Below are 13,009 nucleotides of genomic sequence, written 5' to 3'. Positions count from 1 at the left end.
TGTATATTTTTGCTTTTAAGCACCTCGATAACTTAGAATTTTTAATAAAAACAATTTTACCCTTCCCCCACCTTTTAGATGCAGTTTTGTTATCCTGGTATTGCTTAGTTTAGCATTAGAATGTATTTCTAAGGCTAACTAAGGCTAGCTAATGTATTTCTAAAGCTAGTTAAGCTAGTTAAATATAATGAAGATGTAAATGTGTTTATGATTGGAAAATAGTCGTCAGAAAAAAATAGAACCACATTTAGAGCCTCCTCTTCTCTGTGATACCCACATAAAATGATTAATAGAATTCCTGAGCCTGGTTAAAACCCACTAGGTTTAAAGACCCCGAGGTTGGCCAACTGGATTGATTTACTGCCGGTGTCCTGGTCTCTAATGCCTGTTTTAGTTCGCCACCTACTGGTTCTACTTCAGATTGCCGTCAGTACTGTATGATAGATTTTCTAAGCATTTGTGGTTTACTTAGCATTCTTTCCGAATGATAACAACCCCAGTGCACTGGGCCGCCCATGGATACCAAAGACTGCCAAGTTTAGGGACCCTAATTCTTCCAGGGCTTAAGTTACTTCTCAGTTATGTGGAAGGCGCTTTGAAGACTTTACAGTCACTCTTTTATGATTCTAGATCAGAACCTATAAACAAATCAGTACCAATGACAAAAGTGGTCCCTCTAGCCAGAGATATGGGTGCAAAGCATAGAAATTTTTTGCAAATACATAAACAGAAGTCTCATTTCTGTTCACGTGTTTGATTCTCTTTCTAAATTTGGTTCCTTCCTAGCTTGGCTTCCCTGTCTTGTCTTTGTTAAAAGTTTTGATTAGGGAAATAATAAACTTGGCCGGGTGTAGTAGCTTACACCTGTAATCCCAGCACTTTGGGAGGCCGAGGCAGGCAGATCACTTGAGGTCAGGAGTTCGAGACCAGCCTAGCCAACGTGGTGAAACCCCGTCTCTACTAAAAGTATAACACTAAGCCAGGAGTGGTGGTGCATGCCTGTAGTCCCAGCTACTCGGGAGGCTGAGGCAGAAGAATCGCTTGAACTCAGGAGGCAGAGGTTGCAGTGAGCCGAGATTGTTCCGCTGCACTCCATCCTGGGTGATAGAGTGGGACTCCATCTCAAAATAAAAATACATATAAATAATAAACTTTAAAAATAGAACACAGATGTATAGAAAGCTGTCCCACCCACTGCCATTCCCAAGAAGCTCCTGTTAACAGTTTCAGGTGTGTGGTTCCAGGCATGTTCTTTGCATGTCTTTGTCTTCTTGTTTTATATCCTGTGACTATCACTAAAACCATCATCATTTAAAAGCTATTATCAGAAGCTACCAAATTGGAAACAAAGTGCTTGTAGACATGTGAAATAGTCAGTGAGCTTGATTCTATTCATTGTGATATTTGAATTTTGCACAGACTTTTTTTTTAATGTCCAGGGATGCATTATTTAGTTAGGAGTTTCAAAAATAGGTATTCTAATCCTATCATTCCTTCTTTGTTTATTAACTTAAATACTTCTGTAATAAGAATATCCCTTCATCAACATTTGGATTACTTTGAGGTACATTTCTGGGCAAATAAACATACTTTTGTAATTATTTTTTAATAAAAGTAAATCAGGTTTTGTTAGTGCCAGTGTTTTTTTGGTGTTTTTTTTTTTTTTTTTTTTTTTTTGAGACCAGAGTTTCGCTCTTGTTGCCCAAGCTGGAGTGCAGTGGCGCTATTTGGGCTCACTGCAAACTCCGCCTCCTGTGTTCAAGCGATTCTCCTGCCTCAGCCTCCCAAATAACTGGGATTGCAGGCGTGCACCACCACACCCAGCTAATTTGTTGTATGTTTAGTAGAAACGGGGTTTCACCGTGTTGGCAAGGCTGGTCTCGAACTCCTCTCCTCAATGATCCGCCCTCCTCGGCCTCCCAAAGTGCTGGAATTACAGGCGTGAGCCACCACGCCCAGCCAGTGCCAGTGTTTTATTCTAGACTATGTTTCTCTTAGGATTACAAGTCTTGCATTTCCTTAAACTTAAACAAAACAAAAAATTAAAGAACAATAGTGATTTAAATAATGTCTTAATGATAAAAAGATGTAGCACATTAATGTGTAATTCATTTCTAAAAGGATTCAGTAGTCATTGCTGTGGCCATTAGACAAAGTCATTGAAAGCTATGTGAGCTAAATGGTAGACTTACAATTTGAATGAAAAGGAACTCCAGAGCCCATCATCTTAATTTATTCTGCTGTGCTGCAATTAGTGGTAGTAAAGAGTGCAGGATGACATGAAGTGTGGAGATGCTGGCCTCGCTCAGAGCTGTTGTTGCAGTGGTACAGTTGTGAAGTGACAAGGCCTTATATGAGACCTCATACAGGATGTAAGCAGCTGTTAACTTTGAAACTGAATCTAGTCTGAGTTTTATTTAAGGGTGGGGGATAGACCTCTAAGGCTAGGGTATGTTAGCAAAGAGGCAAACACCAGACATTTTTGCTCCGGAAGTTGGAACCAACACATTTAGTGTTGTGTGTACAGAATATATATCCAGATTTTATGTGCATATGGATATAAATGAGGGCAAAAGGAGTGTGTGTGTGTGTGTGTGTGTGTGTGTATGTGTGTTTTAATCTCATTTGATAGACCTAAATCCTTGAGAAGCAGATAAGGGAGGCATGCTTTGCATTTTACAAATGATCACTCTTGCCCTGTGGCTGCGTTAGTTTGCAGCCTGCTTGAGTCTCAAAACCATGGCTCCTTCCTTATACACCTGAGAATGTGAATGCTTTAATTTAGAAGCATTTGCATCAAGATACTGTCTAGTGGGAAAGATGAGTCTGGAAGAGTGAATTCAGTGTAAAAAGCTGGGGGTGGGGAGGTGGGAGGCTGCCACAGGGTGACCAGCCGTGAGTCAGGGCTGCTAAATGATCTGACCTCATTGATGTAAGCAGGAGATCTCACATCTTTTGTTTATGGTCCACTGTGAGGCACTGGACAACAATTCTTAGAACCATGTTCATCCGTACAGCTGCTAGGCTGGGAACTGGTTAATAATAGATCCCAAGACACAAAAGCGTTTTCATCCCTCATTATGAAATCATCTATTTTTCACTGGCTGTTGCGGTTTGTTCTTGCTGGAATACATAAGAGGGTAGTAGCACCATTGATTTGAGCAGCTTGGTATCAAATTGTGTTTGCAGATTACAATACACCCTGTGATGTAGGAAAATATAATTTTGAAGTCAAGGCCTTATGTCGAGTTAATGATGAAATTCATGTGTTGTCATGAGATTCAAAACAGGCTTTCTTCAACGAATCAGCGAAGCACAAGAGCTACATAGTATCACTTCCATAATTGTATATGAAGATATCTTAGTATAACCCATAGAGCACCAACACAACAAATTATAGGATTGCTATCATGGAGGTGGGGATGGGGGTTTTTAACACTGAAATACAAGAAGTAATCCAGAACCCGGGATTCCTGCAGCTTCTTCAGCTAGAACTCACTCTAGAACTTGTTCACTTTGCCACTCAAACCAGGGTGGTCTATAAAGACCTTACCTCTAACCAAAGCACTGAGCACTTAAACCAAATTTGGCTAGTGAGTGCCTGAAGTCGATTTCTGAAAGTGTGTCTAGTAGCAGGACAGTGTAACAGAGGAGACACATTTGAACATTGAGCAGACTGAATATTTCGTCTTGTGAAGAAGCAGTTGGCTTGATGTAGGTTAGTGTTAGAAGTGGACTACACAGAAGAAAATAGAAGGGATGACAAGCAGAGAACAACAGAAGAAAAGGACAGGACAGGATCAAGGTGGACATTTCCTTTATAATAGGCTCATTTCCTAATGAGGAGAAATCTGAGTGAAAACAAGCCAATATTCTTCATATGTGAAAAGTGCTTAGAAAACAATAAGAAGTGGTGGAGGCTGTCAAGCCCTAAGTAGGCATTTCTCAAAAGAAGAAATCCAAATGGTCAATAAAAATGAAAAAAAAAACTTAAATAACCAAATCAATTTAGAATAAAAATTATTTGCCATTTTGAGACTTAACAAGTTGGCAAGGTGTTTATCTTTTATAACACAATGATAACACATGTTGCTGGTGTGGAGATTTGGGGTTGTATTTTATTAATGAAAATAATAGTTTGTCTTTGCCAGATGATGCATCAGGTGCTTTGGGAAATGTACATACTTCTTACCCAGGAATTCCCTTACAGAAAACTTATCCTAAAAATTAATGGTGTGCAGGACGATATATTTAAAGAGGCTCACTGCTGTTTATAATGGCGAAAATTTAGAAGCAACCCTAAGTGCCTAATAAAGAGGAAGAAGTTAAGTAAACTGATGTGTTCACACAGTGGCACAGGGGATTTGATGGTACAGAACCATGCTTACTGTAAAAGAAACATTTTCACATAAATTGTTCAGTGAATGATAGCTACTAAATAGCATGTACACTGTGAGCCCAGTTTTAAAGGGTTTGTTAGAATAAACATGAAATTTTAATGATGGTTGGTTCTAGGTTTTCTTTTTGCTTGTCTTTTTTCCCCCTAATTTTTCTGTGACCAACAGCAGGGGAAAAGGGAAGGTGTTTAACAATCATATGTAATCTGAACCTCTAAAGAGTTGCACGGCAATCCCAAGCAAGCTTTGGTGCTCAGAAGGGGCTGTACATAATGTTGCAGAAAAGTCAGGGTTTCTGTGTTGAGTTAGAAATGCTGGTTGGCTCTCATCTGGTTATGACCATGGAGTCTGGTTTTAATTATGCAAATGGCATCTTTCATAGGTAAGGGAAACAAATTCCAGCCATTCCAGGGGTAGGGGAGGAAAAGGAGTAGAGAAGTGGGGTGAGGAGTATTATATTTCATTTTATTCTGTATTTATTTATGTTTTTTTTTGAGATAGCGTCTCGCTCCGTCACCCAGGCTGGAGTGCAGTGGTGCCATTTCGGCTCACTGCAACCTCCGCCTTCTGGGTTCAAGCGATTCTCCTGCCTCAGCCTTCCGAGTAGCTGGTATTATAGGCGAGTGCCACCACGCCCAGCTAATTTTTGCATTTTTAGTGGAGACGGGGTTTCACCATGTTGGCCAGGCTGGTCTCGAACTCCTGACCTCAGGCGATCCATCTGCCTCAGCCTCTCAAAAGTGCTGGGATTATAAGGGTGAGCCACCTTGCCCAGGCTATATTTTATTTTTACTAGTTTGTATTTAAAGTAACCTTGAGACTTAGATGGATACCTTGTTTTGTTTTCTAGGCCGAACACCAGAGCACCCTAGAAGGTTTAACTAAAAGAATGCTCATGTTTGACCCAGTTCCTGTCAAGCAAGAGGCCATGGACCCTATCTCAGTGGTAAGTTTTCCAGGATTGAACACCTCGCTTTATTTTTTCCAAGTGATGATAACATTATTGTGTGTTGAATTATTCCTTGAAATCATGGCCGGGCATGGTGGCTCACGCCTGTAATCCCAGCACTTTGGGTGACCAAGGCGGGAGGATCACCTGAGGTCGGGAGTTTGAGACTAGCCTGACCAACATGAAGAAACCCCATCTCTACTAAAAATACCAAATTAGCCAGGCGTGGTGGCCCATGCCTGTAATCCCAGCTACTCGGGAGGCTGAGGCAGGAGAGTCACTTGAACCCAGGAGGTGGAGGTTACGGTGAGCCGAGATAGCAGAGATCGCACCATTGCACTCCAGCCTGGGCAACAAGAGCGAAAGTCCGTCTCAAAAAAAAAAAAAAAAATCACTCATTGCTTGACAGGCATTTCATAGGCAAACTTTTCTCAATGCCACCAGGCATGAGTGAGCTAAATACTGTTCTAGCAGCTGTGGATCCTTTAAATGGGATCTGCGCTTCCTTAAGACCTGTGCCTGGCGTCCCCCTAAGATATGATCAGCATAGAACTTAGGCCACAGGCGAATCCTTTCATGACAGAAGTAAGTTTACAAAACTTCCTCAGCCCTTTTGTGTGTAAAAATATATTAAGAATAGGATGATTTGCTTAAAAACCAATGACAACAGCCATATGGAGCTGTGACTATATGAGATGACTGAGGGAAGCCAGCGAGAGAAAGAACTTGGCAGTGAGGACGGAATCTCGTTTACTTGGAAGAGTCTGGCTGGGTGGGAATTACGTTCATTGTCCTTTTCAGCACCTTAGCGCCAAGCCAGCCCCTCATGGGAGCCAGGCCACTGGCTGCTTTTAGGCCGCCAGGGACTAGCGAGGAGTCTGGGGTTTCTGCAGGTACAACACCAGTGCCATGGAGGTGAGACCTGGTGACAGAGGAAGGTGTCTGACTTCAGAGCAGGGAGTGGTTTCAACTTGAGGGATCTGGTTGAGTGAATATTGAATAACAAGGCAACGCTCCCACTCTGTCTTGCTCTTTTCTTCCACGGGCTTGGAAAATATTCACAAGGGGGAAAACTTGGCCCGAGTTGTGTATCTGAAGGTTGGTAATGACACGCTTGCAAAATTAGATCATCCTTATGCATGGGCTCTGGAGGTTCCTGCCAAAAATGTTTATACAAGACACGGGGGTCACGCCAAGGCCCTTGGAGCTGAGTTGCCATGGATATTACTAAGCCAGTAAAGTGTTTACCAGTATCTATAATGCAAGTTAAGTCAGAGGGGCTTTAAGGAAATAACATTTACATTCCAGCATGATAACTGAATAACCAAGTGTCTGAATATGGTAGCAACTGAGCAATAAGGATTTTATTAATCAAAAAACTAAATTACTTTTTAAGATGGAGTCTCACTCTGTCGCCTAGGCGGGAGTGCAGTGGTGTGATCTCAGCTCACTGCAACCTCCGCCTCCCAGGTTCAAGTGATTCTCCTGCCTCAGCCCCCATAGTAGCTGGGATTACAGGTGCCTGCCACCACGCCTGGCTAATTTTTGTATTTTCAGTAGAGGCCGGGTTTCGCCATGTTGGCCAGGCTGGCCTTGAACTCCTGACCTCAGATGATCCACCCGCCTCAGCCTCCCAAAGTGCTGGGATTACAGGCATGAGCCACCACTCCTAGCCAAAAAACTAAATTACTTCGAATGTTATTCAGTGTTGTCACTGTATTCATCAAATCCCCCTCCCCAGCATCACTACATGATCACGTTAGAGGAAAATGAAGGTATAAAATTTCCCCATTAATTATATTCTTGAAATAGGAATAGGTTTTTAGCACTGGAGAATATGATTCATTTTACAAATGGTGCAGAGCCATCAGTGAGGCATTTTACTGTTCAATGTACTTCCAATGCTTTTAATCAAGCATGAAAATAAGGCTCAAGAGTCTAATATAAAGCTAAAATGAAGATCCACATTGCTAAATTGGTGTGATATATATAATTAAGTGCAAGGAAATGCATTTAACCGAAAAAAAAAATGTGGAATAAAATGAATTTGAAGTAACTGTTAAACTTGTATTGTTGTAACGTATTAATACATGAAGTTAAAATATGTAGAAGTGATTTTGCAGTTAATGGTCTTTTTCTCCTTCATGTGCTAGATTTCAACTGCAACTGACACTTTTAGAATTTAGTTTCACCAAAAGTTACTGTCAGTCCTTTAAAATGAAGGTGTTTTGTTTTGTTTTTTCTTTTTTTGGTTTTAACTTTCTTCAGCAGGAAGTATTTTTTTCTTAATTCAGTGCAACCTCAGTTAACAGAAACATTTGAGCAGTGGGGTGTTAAAATGATTTTACTTAAAAAAATTAAAAAGCTTCTGTTTCCACTCTTAAATCTTCAAATTTCGTCTTTCCTGCCTTCATAGATGAAGTATATTGAACCTAATTTATTATTCCTTTTTCTTTTTAATTCAGTCTTTGACCTGAAGGTCAAAGTCTTTGGCTATTCAAGTCGACACTGTAAACATTAAGGCACAATAGGACATTTGTAAAAATATTTTTAATTTCTATAGATGAATAAAAATATTTTATGGTAACTTATTTCTCCCCCTCTTCCCACCCCCTAAAAGGATAGCAGAGCAGAAACAATTGCTTGTTTGTGCTTTTGCTATAGGTTAGAGAAAGTGAGGACATGTCATTTCCGTCTTAACCAAATATAAGCCCTCATACTCTTCTCCACTAGCCTTGTTCTTTGATGCTTGGGGTCACCCTGTTAAAATTTGCAAGAATGAGGAACAGAGGAGACTCTGCCTCCCCAAGTCTGTGCCTTCAGTGTCTGCTACTTACGTCCACCCAGTGTTGGCAAAATCACCAGCAGCTCCCCGAGCTTCTGTTTTTTTGAAAAAATTATAAAATATGAAACTGTGTAAAAAAAAATGCACATGTACATAAATTGTTTTTTTTTACCATTTCCCAAAAGATTGAAAATTAAAGGATTTAATTCAGGAAGTGAGCAAGGAAACAAATTGTAAAAAAACAAAACGAATCAAAAAACAAACTTTAAAAATATTCTTCTATTCCTGTGGAAAGATTACTTTTGAAGAAAGGATTAATAATAATCTGTCATCTTCGGTCATCTAACAGACTCCTTATAGATAGGAAAGTATGTCACATCAGTAATTTCCTCTGCTCTGTTCTAACAGAAACTTTTCATGGCTTTTTCAAGCCTGGTAGGAAGAGAGCTTTCTACCTCTGTTTGCATGGGGGTGCATGCCATTTGCTCTTCCCAGAGTGTGTGTTTATACATGCACCACGCCTTTCTGTGCCTGGAACCCTCTCTTGGATGAAGATTCTTTTGACTTGTCCTGTCATGGACATTCACTTTTTTTCATGTTGATGAATAGTGAAATAGAGATTTCATCCATGTTTCCATCATTCCGTCCACTGAAACTGTCTTACAATGGAAAGCTCGCCAAAACTGTTCCTCATAAAATAAGAAACTATTGCAATTATCACCTTAGCATAAAGTGATAGAGCTTTGGGAAATTATCCAAATGTGGTACCTCTTTCTCTGTCGCAATTAAAATCATTTTTTCAAAGTTCAAAATAATTGGTATATTATTCTTCACCTTATCAGTAATAAAAACCCGCTAAGAGAGTGTGTTAATTTACTGCACATTCATCAAGTATTAATTGAGCACCTATTGCAGGCCCTCATCACCTCACAGTGCAGTGAGAAGCAGCAGTCAATAAGTAAATGCACACTGTGCAGGGGTGTGAACATCTGAGTATATGTTACAGACGGAAATAACTTTTTCTTATAGCAAATCAGTGGTTTTGTGGGGTTTTTTTTGTTTTGGTTTTTTGTGTTTTTTTTTGGTTTTGTTTTGGTTTTGAGACAAGGTATTGCTCTGTTGCCCAGGCTGGAATGCAGTAGCGAGATCACTGCAACCTCAAACGCCTGGGTTCAAGCAGTCCTCCTCCCTCAGCCTCCCAAGTAGCTGGGACTACAAGCAAGCACCACCACACCCCGGTACATTTTTGTTTTTTCTATAGAGACAGGGTCTCACTATGTTGCCCAGGCTGGTCTCAAACTCTCGGCCTTAAGATATCCTCCTGCCTCAACCTCTCCAAGTGCTGGAGTTACAAGTGTGAGCCACCATGCCTGGCCCAGCCCATTGTTTTAAGCCCTTATGATCCCTAGTGGGGGCCAGAGGCGGAAGGAGGAAAGACCCATGTCTGTGTCTTGTCTTTGGACTGCTCTGTTCCGGGACACAGGGTCTCTTGGACTAAGCAGCATGCACAGAGGGCACTGGAGGTCCATCCGTGGCCAGAGGCACATTTTTTGCTTCATCAACACTTGCCTCTGATTTGGATATGGGGCCAGTACAGCCGTGCTTGTATGCATTGCTTTGATAGAACATAGGAACTGTCTGGAACAGAGGGGGGCTGACTGTTACCAGGTTGTACCTGCCCAGGGCACACACCCTGCCGTGTCAGTCCCTACACGGCACCAGATTGTTGGAAGCTGATTGCAAAAGCTTGTGTGCACCACCCAAATAAAGTGAACCAGTTTGAGGGGCCACATGTCTTCACCTTTTTGTGAGGCAGTTGGGCTGGAAACAGTTAATTATCTGCCCAGAGTTGGGTGTCTGTGTCCAAATGTGTCTCTCCCCACAGTTAGTCTTGTACCTTACAATAATCGCACATCCAGTAGAGGGAATGAGGGCATTCATTTGAGAACAGACTTATCAGCAAACTGCATAATGTTGATAAAGCTTAGCTTTATGTGTAGCTTTTTCTGTCTTAATGGCTTGAGAAACCTGAGAATATTATTAAATTTGCAAATCTGGAGGTTCTAAATTCCTACTCTCCCAAAACTCACCCCATGAATAGAAAAATCCAGCAATGACAGCAATAAAACTAAGTCCTCATTTTGCTTCCCATTTAGCTGCCAATAACTATTGGCATTAAAATCTAGGTCATAGGGAGGTCTTGGAAGAATAGGGCTGAAAATAAGGGCGAAGCTACATTTTGGTCAATAGAAACAATGCTGCCTCCCATTTCCTAAAGTTTTTTCCTAGTACCAGAACCGTTGCCTTTTGGAGAATTATATAAAGCACATTAGACTTTAGGACTAGGCGAAATCATTCTCCTTCCTATATGTAATTACTCCCTGAAACCCTCCAATATACATGATTTATAATGGATTTTTGTTGTTGTTGTTAATGAACCTTGTGCCTCTTTTAATAATACCCATCTTAATATTTAAATTTAAATCTATTTAATACTTAATGTTGCCATCTTTTGGACCTCTTGTGTTGGTACTGTGTGTGCCTGGCTTTAAAGAAAGGTAGAGAATCTTTTCTTCATTTGATCCTTGATCTATAACTCAAAGCTGTTTTTATGCATTTTGTGTTTTCTGATTTTATATCCTTCATGTTCTTGTTTTTAAGCAGTGTTAGTAGTGAAAACTGGCTGCATGTGGTGGCTCATGTCTGTAATCCTAGAACTTTGGGAGGTTGAGGCAGGCAGATCACTTGAGCCCAAGAGTTCGAGACCAGCCTGGACTACACGACAAAACCCAGTCTCTACAAAAAAATACAAAAATTAGCCAGGCGTGGTGTCACGTGCCTGTAGTTCCACTTCGGAGGCTTAGTTGGGAGAATCATATGAGCCCAGGAGGTCGAGGCTGCAGTGAGCTGTGATTATACCACGGCACTCCAGCCTGAGTAACAGTGAGACCCTATCTCAAAAAAAAAAAAAAAAAAAAAGAAAAGAAAATTATTTTTCCCTCCTTTAAATAGACCTTTAGTGTCTTTATTTTCTATCTCTGTCATTTAGAGCATTGCTATTCAAAAGGTAGCCTAAGTTCCCTGGGTCCACTCCCCAGTAATTCAAAATTTGCATTTTAACGAGTGCTCCAGGGAGGTGGATGTGCACAGTAAAGTTTGAGAAGCTCTGATTGGGAGCGGTAGAGCCCGTGACAGTGAGCATCTCTTGTATAAGCAGGGACAAGAAGGGATTTCCAGGATGGCATGTGTATAAGCTCATTGTGTAGGTTATCCCATAACCTTGATCTTAACCGTGGGGACCTGACATCCAAACCAGATAAAGATAAACACAGTTATGTGATCAAAAAGTTTCACTGACTGACTCCTCCGTGACAGGCTGCTCCGCAGGCCTGGAGCAGGGACTGGGCATCTGGAATTTTAAAAACAACACAGATGATTCCAATGCATAACCAGCCGGGGATTCGCCCAGACCAAGCCCAGAGAGGAAAGAGCGTGATCTCAGTAGGAATCCCTATCAAAACCACTGCTGCCCCACAGTCATAACTCACGATAGTGGCCCCTAGAGGGGCCAAGGAGACCCAGAAATTAATAGTGCATTTACGCTGTTTAATTACAAGGCACCACTGGGTTTTCTTGGTTGCATCCCAAGTTAGTATTGCCTCTAACTCATAAACACATAGGGTTTTAGAGCTGGAAGAGAAGCACAATATGTTGTTTATCACTGTCACTGTCAGACATTCAAGTACAAAGAATTTTCTGCAGGTAAGCAGGCTTGACATGCAAAATTTCAGTTTCCCTAAAATGCCTAGTAAAGAAAATGGTTTATGTTGAGTTTAATTTTTTTAATTAAAAATTAGGTTGCATTCTACAAAGAAAATTTACAACAAAATGTTAGTTAAGGAATAGAAGTAATTTAGGTGAACTCCATGGTCAAGGATAGTGCCCATTGTGTGAAATTATGATGACTGGTTTGTATTTAAAGCTGGCAGATGAAAGTTAGGTTATCTTTGATATTTAAAGAGAGAAAGGTGTTTGAAGATAAATGAGGTCAGTTGTGGACCAGATCTTGGGAAGGAAACAGACTCTTTTGTCTCTTCTGCACTCCCTTGTTTGTGCCCCAGCCTCATTTGATGAGTGGGTAGCAGGGTATAGAGGAGAGAACACAGGGCCTCAGCTTGTGTGAATGACTTTGACCGCCACATTTCCTTATGTGAGTCATATCACGTTAGCTGTTTCTTATAGTTCCGTGTCGTCCACAGACTTGCCATTCAAGTCTACAGCTTCATTCAGATTCTGAATAAGAACATGGAGCAAGTTAGGGCCAAGGACATTATTGCCCCAGTGAGGGTGGCCTTCAGTACAAAGGTGTGTATGGTGACTGACCCCCTCCTGGTTTGCCTGAGACTAGAGTTTCATGGGATGTGGGACTTCCAGTGCTGAAACTAGCACAGTTCCAGGCTGACTAGGATTGTTGGCCAGTCCTAGGCATGGATTGTACAGCTGCTGAAGCCCATCAAATGAAAGGTACTGTGTATCATGCAGCCCCATTCTTGCTTATTATACACACGTATGGTGAGAAATCAATGTCCTGCTGAAGTTGAAGACACTACTTACCCTGAGAAAGAACTGTCCTGCCAAAGTTAGACACCAAAGCTAGAGAGCATTTGCTACTCATCAAGAAACCCCACCAGAAAAGTAACCAGGTTGGTTTGGCTTGACTGGTTCTTGTGATCCCCAGCTCTGACTCCTAATGATAGTGGCCCCCAAGCCTGTGCTGTCACCTGTCTTAGAATTTTGCCAGGTATCGGCCTTAATGTTTGACACAGGAATCATCTTAGGATTAAATTTCAGATTTTTCATCTGCAGTAGTGACCGCAT

General features: G+C 41.2%; 1 protein-coding gene across 1 annotated transcript in view; it reads left to right on the top strand.

Annotated features, from left to right (window-relative positions):
* The window catches only part of KLF3 (Kruppel like factor 3), a 36,714-nt gene that overhangs the window by 11,093 nt on the left and 12,612 nt on the right, over positions 1 to 13,009 (top strand). Inside the window, exon 2 of the mRNA XM_030800972.1 lies at positions 5,248 to 5,343. Coding sequence (XP_030656832.1) covers positions 5,287 to 5,343 — 57 coding nt within the window. The 5' untranslated portion in view covers positions 5,248 to 5,286. The remainder of the gene's footprint in view (positions 1 to 5,247; positions 5,344 to 13,009) is intronic.

The sequence above is a fragment of the Nomascus leucogenys genome, chromosome 20 (assembly GCF_006542625.1).
Source record: "Nomascus leucogenys isolate Asia chromosome 20, Asia_NLE_v1, whole genome shotgun sequence".
Taxonomy (NCBI): Eukaryota; Metazoa; Chordata; class Mammalia; order Primates; family Hylobatidae; genus Nomascus; species Nomascus leucogenys.
Note: the sequence above shows the minus strand (reverse complement) of the source record. Positions and strands in the feature narration are given on the sequence as shown.